Consider the following 10,827-nt stretch of genomic DNA (forward strand, 5'->3'; position numbering starts at 1 on the left):
TATCATGGTGGATATGTTTTTTTTCTTTGTTTCGAAAAGGAGGTTAAACCTCCGTCCTCAAACATAGCCTCAATTCAAAAGAAAAACATAGCCTCAATTGTCCAGCTTAGAAATCGAACAGGGACACAAGTTGCATCTGCATGCACCCATCCCGGGTAGACCATGGAACCTGTCCCCTCCTTATTTTTCCAAAACACATTCAGTGATGTCTCAAGAAAAAAAAACCAATGACTAAATGGTGCTGGCTCATTCCACCAAAGGTGGTATGCGGTAGAAGAAGGGAAGCCGGCAGGGTTCGCCATCTGAAACATGAAGAAGCCCTGCCTTTTCATACGACTCAACGCTGTCTGCGAGTGTATCCTCTAATTTCCTTGGTTTCCACCCCAAATTCTTCAATTTATCCGAAGTCAGTGCACCCTTGTAATCCACGTCGACCATCCTGCAAACACCAAAAAATGGTGGTTAAAATCCTTTGTAAACCGACTCTAAGGCAAGCTATGGCATGACGTTGATATGATACAATGGCTCTTACTTGTCTGCATAACTGTAGCTTGGGTACATGCTCTTCATTATCTCCAGCAATTCCTTCAAGTCCATTTGGTCTAACGAGCATATGTACCTCTCATGTCGCCCCGCCTTGTTGTACAACAGGAGCAACGCGTCGGCTACGTCGCGAACGTCTACTATGGGCCAGAACTTATTGTTCATCGTATCAGGGCCTCCTGCATCCAAACAGTAAATCATATGCTCAGTTTGTTGAACTTTGTTGGGCTGCTATGGTTGTATGTTCGGAAGTTACACAACGGCAAATTAAAATTAAGACAAATCGCTAGCTTTTGTTTCAGTAGTACTGAATCTACCATGCACTTCCAAAAATATTGTTATCCTAGTGATAAATGCCAAGTACTCCCTCCGTCCAAAAATACTTGTCGCAGAAATGCATAAAAATGGATGTATCTAAAACTAAAATATGTCTAGATACATTCATTTTTTCCGACAAGTATTTCCGGACGGAGGGAGTACAACAGAGTTACAGAAAGCAAGAAAGAAATGTTGCATATTGCACTTGAATTAGGACTGAAACCTCTTATCATGTAGAGGAGGACCTTGCTGCTAGTGTTGAGCACCACATGCTGCAACAGAGGGCCGAAGACCAGACCAGGGCAAAATGTGATAACATGCAATCCGTTCTTCTCCCCGTATTCCAGGGCTATCTCTTCAGCTTCGGTCTTCGCAAGAGAATACCAGCTCTGCCAACACAAACCAGTGCGCATGTTGTCGAGTTAGCGCTACCTCTCAGCAATCGTCTCATCTTCAATTAGATCTCACTAGCCAGTGCAATGGTTAAGAAGATGTCCCTTTCTTTTATACTCCCCTCCGTTCCCTAATATAAGACTTTTAGCTTTTTTTTTATTCGTATGTATCTAGACACGTTTTTATATGTATGTTCATCCATTTTAGTATGTATGTAGTCAATATTTTGAAATAGCTAAAAGATCATATATTAGGGAATGGAGGGAGTAATAGATTTTAATCTCTTTGAAAACTTGGTGGTGGATGTATTATAGATCACCAATTCCGAGTCCTCACCTTATTCTCCTTGCAGTACTCTTTGTCTGACCAACAACTTTCATCTTTGACTTTATCTTCGGGCCAATCGGGATTGAAGCAAATACTGGCGGCGGAAGAAACCAGAACTAGTTTCTCAACGTTCATAGCTGAGCAGGCCTTGAGTACATTCATGGTTCCCTTGACAGTAGGATCCATCATCTCTTTCTGCACAGTTGAGCAAGTTTATGAGTAATCTGCTCGCTTTAGTACTTGTAATCGTCGCTAGATTGTTTACGGATTTGGATGTAATTTTTATTATTTTTGTTATTTGCTATACAACCATGATTGAAGATGAATAGATCAGAAGTTTTCCGGCAAAATAAGAAAGGTAGCTTCTTAGTGAAAAAAGAAGAACAAACAAACTTGTTGTTTTTTTGCGGGTAAACAAACTCATGCACATGATTTTTTTAAGAAATTTCTCTCGGTTGTACTGAATAACACCAATTCACTACATGCCACCAAATAACAAAGTTCATTTCCATTTACCCACTTCATTAATTTTTCAATCCAAATATCTCCTTTAACTATATATAAAGACTACTTGTAATGCAATTTCTACCATACCATGCAAAGTTCCACTTCCATCTTACCACTAAAACCTTTGAACTTTAATTTCAACTACTATAAAAAACGTTGGACAACAAAAATAGGACATGGTCAGGCTTTATGCAATAGTCATTTCAAACTCATTTTCTGGGCATAAAAATCCATTACATTCAATTAGTGTTAGGAAAAAATTGTAACATAATTTGATGTAAATTTACTATATTTAGCTAACTAACATTTTTTTTGAGGCAACTATCATATACCACTACCATAAACATTCCTATGCTGTTGTGGACCAGAAACTTAGGTCCGGATCGTAGCAAAGCCTAAGTAGAAGTGACAAAAGAATGCTGGAAGAAGTGATCAAGAATGAAGGCCCACTAAGCCCAAATCTAGATCATTTTCTCCGTGGAATTGATCAAACTTAAACACATTTGGCTTGGGACAAATCCAGAACCTCAACTAGGGGTATTTTGGAACAGTGGTAGTACCTATAAAATTAGTCAAACTTAGCATGAGCTACGTACAGCCGGTTTGAATGGCGATCCAATAATAGAATATGTGTGTAGACATATTGTCCTATTTTTACCGCTTGTGACATTTCATCCTGTAACTTATTTGGAACTTGTATGCTCGATCGGTTCATGGCATCATGTGATGCAGGGGCTGGGGGTACTCCTCCTTTTTGAAAAAAAAAAAGAGTATCTAGAACTCATCTGATGAGATATAATTTGGTCTCATTCACTTTGAAAACAAGAACAGATACAACCTACGTCAGCACACACGTATCTTATAGCATCACATTCAATGGCTATAAAAGGTGAATGAGACCAAATTAGATCTCATCTAGATGAGTTCTAGCAAAACTGGAAAAAAATTAACTTACTTGTAGATCTCATAACTGGACATTAACACCCCCCCCCCCCAAAAAAAAAGAAGCATTAACTCGTCCAATGCATTTCTTTTTTGGTATTACACATGATGTGCATAAGAAAGTCCTCTTTGGAAGGGGAAGCTAGAAGTCCAGAACTACCTCTCCCACATTACTCACAGTGAGTGATAAAAGTAGGACTAGGAATACTCCTACTGGAAAATATGAAGAACCTAGGTACCAGCGCACCCTATATGAAAAAATAAATTAGTAATTCAAAAAAAGTTCAAAAAATTCTAAATCTTTTTTGGTATTACACATGACCAAGTATTGTAGTCGTAAAAAAGATTAGTCAGAGTATGACTTTCGTTGCATCCTGGGTCGAAGATTCGGCAAAAAACGCTATATACAAGTACTATACACACATATATTATCGTCATAAACTTGTCTTTTTTGCCGTGAAGTCAATATGAATCATTTCTTGTCCAAACTTTTTATACGAGTACAATACCTGATCATGTTTGATTCCAAAAAAGATTTGAAATTTTTTTAAACTTTTTTGGATTACTAAATTTTTTTCGCATATAGGATGCGTGGGTACCCGAGAGCACCAAGTTCGCGTCCTACAATGGCAAGCTAGCTCGAGAGAGCTGTAAACTACACTTGCCTCGGGGTCAACCATCTCCTGCTCAGGCACCGGAGTGGCGATATGGAAGACGCCCTCGCAGCCGGCGAGCGCGGGCGTCACGGCGCCGTAGTCGAGCATGTCGGCCTTGAACACCCGCAGGTTCTCCGGGGCCCCATCCAGCAGCTCGAGGCACGCGTTCTTCGGATCACCTGGAAGGGAAAAGCGTGGAGAAGACGAGCAAGAAGCAGGAGGTGAGCGCGCAGCCGTGTCATGCATGCATGCCAGCACAGTCAGTGGCTACGTACGTGGGTCGCGGACGGTGGCGTTGACGGCGTGGCCGCGGGAGAGGAGCAGCTTGACGAGCCACGAGGCGATGTACCCGCCGCCGCCGGTCACGCACACGCGCGGCAGTGGCGGCGACGGCGCCATCTCCGGTGGCCCTGTTGATATGTGGATGAAGAGCAAGATGCACCGCACACAAGGTTCACACAAGGTCAAGTCAACAGGAGATGGAAGAGGGGAGACGGGGGGAGTGCAGTTCGAGATTCCTCATTGCTTTATGGTTGCGGTAGATTCCTCAAAAAGAAAAGAAAAAGGTTGCGGTAGGTAGAAGCATCTATGCACTTCACAAGCTCGCTCCACCCAGCCCGCTGACAGGGATGGCCCCCCTCCTCCACGTGCAAGAGCAAGCACGCTCATCGAGATCGCCATGGATTAAACCAAGCTGTGAATTAAGTAAAGCAATCGCAATTATTGGTGCTACAAATTATAAGTAATCGCGATGGAGTACGAATTGGACTGCAAGATGCAGAGACTGACCATGCTCTAGCCAAAGACCGGTTAATTAACAATGCCTTCAATCACAGACAGGTCTGACGGAAGGGCGGCAGGTCAGGGCGGTGCTAGTAGAGTACATCAGGAGGAATCGTTCAGACACGATTTTCAATGCCATCCAACAACAAACACATGACGAGGAATCGTTCGGGATCAAATCTCATAGAACGAACCTTCGTGCGCTGCTCGATTGAATGTTGGGAGTGGACGTTGGATCCAAAGCCGAACCGATCTGCTAAAACTTAGAGAATGAAGACAGGCTAAACTCAACGCTGAAAAAAAAATTGGTGCTGCAAAATTCGATGTTTTTCTCGGCTCTTTTCTGCTTTGCTAGTAACTGAAATGCACGTTTAGGAATTAGGAGCGGTGGCGTGGCCCTATTTAGTTCGTAGGTTGATGTCAATTAATCTTACATAGGCATCAGATGTATTTTGATGGAGGCTGAATATCTTCTTCTTTTCTTTGCAAGGTGATGAAGGTTGAATATCAGTGGTGTTTTTACTGTAGAGTCTATGTATGCAAACCTCGTTAATATTGGACCTATTTTACATAAACAGCACATACGGAAAACCAAGGTTCCCGTTAAGATTGTCATTCCCCGTTGAAAACAAAATGAAACTGGTAGGCTAGTTAAAAATGTTGCTTTCGTGATCACCAGGAAGCAATTCATCATTTTTCTGTCTTGCCCGTTTACAACTTTGTTTTCGCGCAAGATTCGTGTTGCATATAATTTGCCTCAACCAATGAGTATATCAAAAAAAATGTCTACTGGTTGGGTGTTATTCGCTCAAAACTGAAGGGACACCTCCATGTGGTAGTTTGTTCATTTCTTTGGGCTATATAGAACTGTGAGGGTGATTGCAAGGTGATTGCATTTTGAACAGATCATCTGTACCTGAAATTTTGCATGTTATCTTCAAGGTTACGGTGTTGATCTGTATGTGGTCATCACTTCAACATACGGATGCTCATGAGCAGCATATGGCCTCTAGGTGTAGCGGTTTGAGACCATCGCACAGGGATAAATAAGCCAATTTGGCTGACGAGTCACTAGTAGATTATGTGGATGAGTCATGCAATCTCTTTTTCGATATTCCAAATTCCACATGCTGTGTGATGTCATGCACAATTTTCTCACAGTTTTTAAAATTTTAGATATGAATTTTCACCAAGTTACAAATACCTAGTTCACCTGCAATCCCATGAACAATTTCAAGTTTGGAACGTTTTCAAAGTCTCGAAACTGTAACAAGATCCTCTACATTGACACTGCATTAATTAATCCCCTAAAAACAGAGAAAAAAATGAATAAACTGGCACTGCATCCGGGCATGTATGTGGACAGGTGCACAAGAACTCAAAACAGTGAGCCCCAATTCTATTCTGTCGCGCGCTCTATTGGCTGTGGACACTTATTTCAGCTGACAGAGAGCTTGCAGCATCCTCATCTGCTGAAATCTGCATTCCCCTTCACTAGTCGATGGGCACTTCCACCTCCATCTTCAGGCCAGGGTGGTCGATGATCTGAAACCACGTCACAAAAGTAGTTTAGTTTCGCTTCACCACCAGCAGTACAGAGCAAGAGCAATATACAATCAAGAAATGGGGTAGAACTGTAAATACAGTTTATATATGAGTACTTTACTACAACAACAAAAGCCATGCCTTTTTCAATTCAGATGAATCTAACCGCAAAAGCTATGTTTTTTTTACAGTTCAGATGAATCTGCCACAGGATTACAGCTATGATAAGAAAGGTGAGCAATGTTTAGCTTTGTACCGTCACAAAATCTTCTAATGATAGAGTGGAATCCCGTGTGTACCCAGCTTCTTCCAACACCTTTGTTAGTACTTGCTGAAAGGCATCAATTTGAATCGTGTTACTTTGAGATTGTGCTGATGTACATAAGCTTGAACAAAACATTATGCAATATGCAAAGCAATACTGACATGTTAAAAAGAAGCAATACTGAAACTATTCCCTACAAATATGCAGAGACAACACCGATTTCAGGCTAAGTCTTGTGGATGTACAGAGGCCCGTCGATGGGGGCATGCGACGTGAGCGATCGCACAGGGCCCCCAAAGAAACACGGGGGCCCTGGCCAGAGAAAAAAACAGAGCACCGCTGATCGCAAGTCGCCATTCGTCCGATCGAAAAGAAAAACCAAGAAGCCCTGGTTTCGTTTCTGGTCCCAGCCTCACCGCACGGCCCAGCTCCACAGTATTTGCAATGCCGCCGCCGCTAGGGTTTCATGTGCCCTGATCTGCCGCTACAAGCCATCGGATATCGCCAGAACTCTCTCACCACGACGAACACTTCCTCGCTACAAGCCATCGGATATCGCCGGAACTCTCTCACCACGACGAACACTTCCTCGCTACAAGCTTCCACACCGTGTATTGCTCCACCCTGCCTTTGACAGACCCCTGCTACACTTGTCACGCCAAGCGAGCAGCCCAAGAGGATTCAGAGGAGGTGGCAGGGAGAGCAGAATTAGGGACAGGAGTTGGCCTCTCCATGGTGTGCGTGGCCGTTGTTCACAGTTTGTTGCCGTGAATTTCAGCCTGGAGCAGGTAACCCCCAAGTATCAATGATCTAATTAATCCCAAGCCTAGTTAATTAGAGCAACAAGAAGACGATGCGTGTTGAATCTTTCATAACGTTGAGATGGTAAAAAGCATTACATCCTGTACATATATAATTAGTAAATTCAATTGCTAGCAGGTTTACCATCAAGGATATCACCGTTTTGGTTGTGCAATCATACATGGATTGGTATAGTGCTACAAGTGCCTCGAATGTGCTTGTGAAAGTGAATGGGTAGAAACTTCTTCATATATATACCGGCCAGAATGTTACAGAAGAGAGATGAGCCTTTGAATTAAAGTTTGGAGTAGAGTTCAGTACACTACGTATGAACCTTGGAATCGAAAGGTTTTAGACTTGGTAGAACTAAAACAGAGGTGCTGTTTCAGTACTACTAGGCACTAGGAGGAGGAGGTTAGCCTTGATGGGCAGGTGGTGCCTCAGAAGTATACCTTTGGATATTTGGGGTCAATGCTGCAGAAGGATGGGGATATTGATGAAGATGTGAACCATCGAATCAAAGCCGGATGGATGAAGTGGCGCCAAGCTTCTGGCATTCTCTGTGACAAGAGAGTGCCACAAAAGCTAAAAGGCAAATCTATAGGACGGCGATTCAACCTGCAATGTCATATGGCTCTGAGTGTTGTCCGACTAAAAGGCGACATGTTCAACAGTTAGGTGTGGCGGAGATGCGCATGTTGAGATGGATGTGTGGCCACACGAGGAAGGACCGAGTCCGAAATGATGATATACGAGATAGAGTTGGGGTACCGCCGATTGAAGAGAAGCTTGTCCAACATCGTCTGAGATGGTTTGGGCATATTCAGCGCAGGCCTCCAGAAGCTCCAGTGCATGGCGGACGGCTAAAGCGTGCTGATAATGTCAAGAGAGGTCAGAATAGACCGAACTTGACATGGGAGGAGTCTGTAAAGAGAGATCTGAAGGACTGGTGTATCACCAAAGAACTAGCCATGGACAGGGGTGTGTGGAAGCTTGCTATCCATGTGCCAGAACCATGAGTTGGTCGCGAGATCTTATGGGTTTCACCTCTAGCCTACCCCAACTTGTTTGGGACTAAAGGCTTTGTTGTTGTTGTTATTAATATCTGATATGAATATTTCAAATTTTTTGGGCCTCATTTTGCTTTTTGCACCAGGGCCCGAATTCCTGGAGACGGCCGTGGATGTACAAATATCATAAAATCTGGATATTGTTGAGCTTTTAGATATATAAGGATGGGTTCCACACAAACTATATTTTTTAACTAATGGTAAAGGGCTCTCTTCAACTGTGTACTACCAACTTACGAATTTGCACTGCGAAGGAAGCTACTCTAAGCATTTGCTGCTATGAAGAAACCTACTCCCTCCCTCCCTATCAATTTAGTGTCAGGGCCCCCTTCATTTTGGAAACAAGCTATGCACACTTGATGTGTTTATGATGGCAGGATACTCATTATTTGAAGAGGAAACAAGGGAACAGTCACATTTGTTCTTGTCAATTTAGTAAGTGTACTTGCAAGTGAATGTACTATGCAATGAAATACATGATTGAATCAAATGAGAACCTCTCTTTGTTGCTCTGACATGGACGAGCCCGTTAGGTCCCGTAAAACCTCTACCAGGTCCTTGAAGCTTACTTTCCCCTTGCCATCAATGTCATACACCTTAAATATAACTGCTCAATGAAACACAGACCAAATCAACACCGGACAAGCAAATTAGTCATCATAAGGATCAGAGAGACCCAAGCCAACATATACTCCTTTCAAGATAGACAGCAAAAAGGAGGAAAAGAAACATGACGAGCATTACACTCAATCTTTTGCTGAAGGCTGGCCCTTGCGCTGAAGGTAGAGAGAAAAGAAACAAATTCCTTGAAGTTCAATCCATCAACCATACGTAGCAACCTCTGCAAATAGAATAAATGGATGCTCAAAATCAGTCTCGCGTCTATAGTTGACACTGCTGAATCTCCTAAATATAGCAAAAACAATCAGACTGAGTAAAGAGAGTCAACAGACTATGTTATTTGCAAGGGAGGTTGTGTTTTGCTGGAAAAACTACATTATATGTACAAATCAAATACACTGAGTCTTACTGTGGAAGAAAAGCGGATTACAAATCGTCAGTAGAAATGATCTATAAGGAAATTTTTGTAGTCTATGATAAGTTTTATTTAGCAAAAGCATATTACACCAGTCTTTGAACTTTGATAAGTCTTTGTTGTTTACTGAAAAATATGATTCCATTGGTATCCAATCAAAGATAGCTAGAGCCTTTTCCAACCGGATGTGGAAGATGCTTCCTTTCATAGAGATATTCAGGTTCCACATGTGTTAAACCATGGTAAAATTTGCTATTCCAATCGATTGCATACAGATTCTGTGAGGCAATTGGCATAAAATTTTCAGATACACCTAGCTCCTTGATGGAGTGTCGAAATCTAATTAGTTTTCCCCCCATTATACTTACTTGCTAAGGAATTCCAAGTGTTGTTCAAATCAGTACTAATACATCTCTGTAGACAGAATTGTATACTAGTACAATATAATTAGGAAAGTAGTGTGTGTAATGCCAAGGACAGCACATAAAAACAAGATGGATCTGCTTCGTCTGCACGCACACGAAAGGGAAAAAGCAAGCCGGAGAAGAAAATTCGCCGACGAGAGGAGGAGGGGGGGGGGGGGGGGGGGACCTGGGAGAGCGGGTTGGTGGAGTACTCTGGGATGGAGAGGAACTCGTCCTCGGCGACGAAGCCCTTGGCACTGCGGTCGAGCTGGCAGAATCGCTCGTACAGCGACACGATCTCCTGCTGCGAGACTTGGATTCGTTCGATTTGGGGGCAAAAGAAACTCAGGAATCGATCAAATCACCACCAAATCGAAGGGGATGTCGATGGGGATCGGTGACATACATAGGTAGCTGCAGTGCTCCTGCACCTCCTCGATGTCGTACTGCGTCAGCATCGACGACGCGTTCCCCATCGCCGGGAAGCCTCCCCGGTCGATCTGCTCCGACGACGACTCGCCCTCACCTCTCCCCCTCGCTGCGTCAGTCCAGGAGTGGGAGGAAGGAAGGAAGGAAGGGGATTGCGAAATTTCGGGTCGGTTTTTTCTCTACGGATGCCAGATGGACATATGCGAATGTTCGCCACAGGACATGCATTTGCGAACGTTCGTCAGGCAGGCTTTCAGTGCATTTTGGAGAATCTGGATTTTTTAAAAAAATATTTGAGGACCAACCCAGCTACATTCGGATAACATTGGGAGAGCTATTACAATCCTCCATGAGGATACTTCTTAAAGAAAGTGGAGCGTCTCCTATTATAAGATAGTCTCCCTGTTTCCTTGCTTGAGCCGCAAGCTCATGCGCCATTTTGTTGCTGGATCTTCTCACATCTCTGAAAGACACTTCTTTGAACACATTCTCTAAGTGCCAGATGTCCGCTACTTGGGCGAATCGGGCCGATCGGTTGCTCGCTCTGTTATTCAGCAATGTGACAATTGATGCACAGTCCGACTCCACACACACACTGGACCTCTGTAGTACTTCTTAACACTGCAAGTCCGTGTGCAACAACAGCAAATTCAGCTTCCTCCGGGTCCTCACAAGCTTGCAGGCGTTGGCCACCTGCCAAGACAACCACACCGTCGCTTGTTCTGGCAATAAAACCTGCCGTAGAATCTCTCGTATTGGGCAGGAAAGATGCGTCAGTGTTTAATTTCCAAAAGCCTTCTGCTGGCGG

At 43.3% G+C, this 10,827-nt stretch overlaps 2 protein-coding genes across 2 annotated transcripts; both read right to left on the reverse strand.

Moving 5' to 3' along the window:
• Window positions 1–4,191, reverse strand: LOC123116421 (cinnamoyl-CoA reductase 1). The gene is made up of 6 exons (XM_044537380.1): window positions 3,962–4,191; window positions 3,696–3,865; window positions 1,591–1,776; window positions 1,085–1,250; window positions 533–722; window positions 1–439 (listed from the first exon to the last, which is right to left on the reverse strand). The coding sequence occupies exons 1-6, from the start codon at window positions 4,083–4,085 to the stop codon at window positions 247–249; spliced, it is 1,029 nt and encodes a 342-aa protein (XP_044393315.1). The 5' UTR covers window positions 4,086–4,191; the 3' UTR covers window positions 1–246.
• A 1,439-nt stretch (window positions 4,192–5,630) lies between these two features.
• On the reverse strand, window positions 5,631–10,251 carry LOC123112446 (calcineurin subunit B). Its single transcript, XM_044533427.1, has 6 exons — window positions 9,997–10,251; window positions 9,778–9,902; window positions 8,895–8,991; window positions 8,648–8,757; window positions 6,271–6,345; window positions 5,631–6,014 (listed from the first exon to the last, which is right to left on the reverse strand). The coding sequence occupies exons 1-6, from the start codon at window positions 10,064–10,066 to the stop codon at window positions 5,964–5,966; spliced, it is 528 nt and encodes a 175-aa protein (XP_044389362.1). The 5' UTR covers window positions 10,067–10,251; the 3' UTR covers window positions 5,631–5,963.
• Between the last annotated feature and the right edge of the window lie 576 nt (window positions 10,252–10,827).

The sequence above is a fragment of the Triticum aestivum genome, chromosome 5B (genome assembly GCF_018294505.1).
Source record: "Triticum aestivum cultivar Chinese Spring chromosome 5B, IWGSC CS RefSeq v2.1, whole genome shotgun sequence".
NCBI lineage: Eukaryota > Viridiplantae > Streptophyta > Magnoliopsida > Poales > Poaceae > Triticum > Triticum aestivum.

Excerpts from the sequence above, each read along its gene's own strand:
- LOC123116421 (XM_044537380.1), bottom strand. The coding sequence starts at position 4,085 with ATGGCGCCGTCGCCGCCACTGCCGCGCGTGTGCGTGACCGGCGGCGGC. Across the intron at positions 723-1,084 it reads CCTCCTCTACATGATAAGAG|GAGGCCCTGATACGATGAAC; the intron begins GTTTCAGTCCTA and ends GTTTGGATGCAG. Across the intron at positions 440-532 it reads AGCTACAGTTATGCAGACAA|GATGGTCGACGTGGATTACA; the intron begins GTAAGAGCCATT and ends TGGTGTTTGCAG.
- LOC123112446 (XM_044533427.1), bottom strand. The coding sequence starts at position 10,066 with ATGGGGAACGCGTCGTCGATGCTGACGCAGTACGACATCGAGGAGGTG. Across the intron at positions 8,758-8,894 it reads CCTTCAGCAAAAGATTGAGT|TTATATTTAAGGTGTATGAC; the intron begins GTAATGCTCGTC and ends TTCATTGAGCAG. Across the intron at positions 6,015-6,270 it reads CATTAGAAGATTTTGTGACG|ATCATCGACCACCCTGGCCT; the intron begins GTACAAAGCTAA and ends ACGTGGTTTCAG.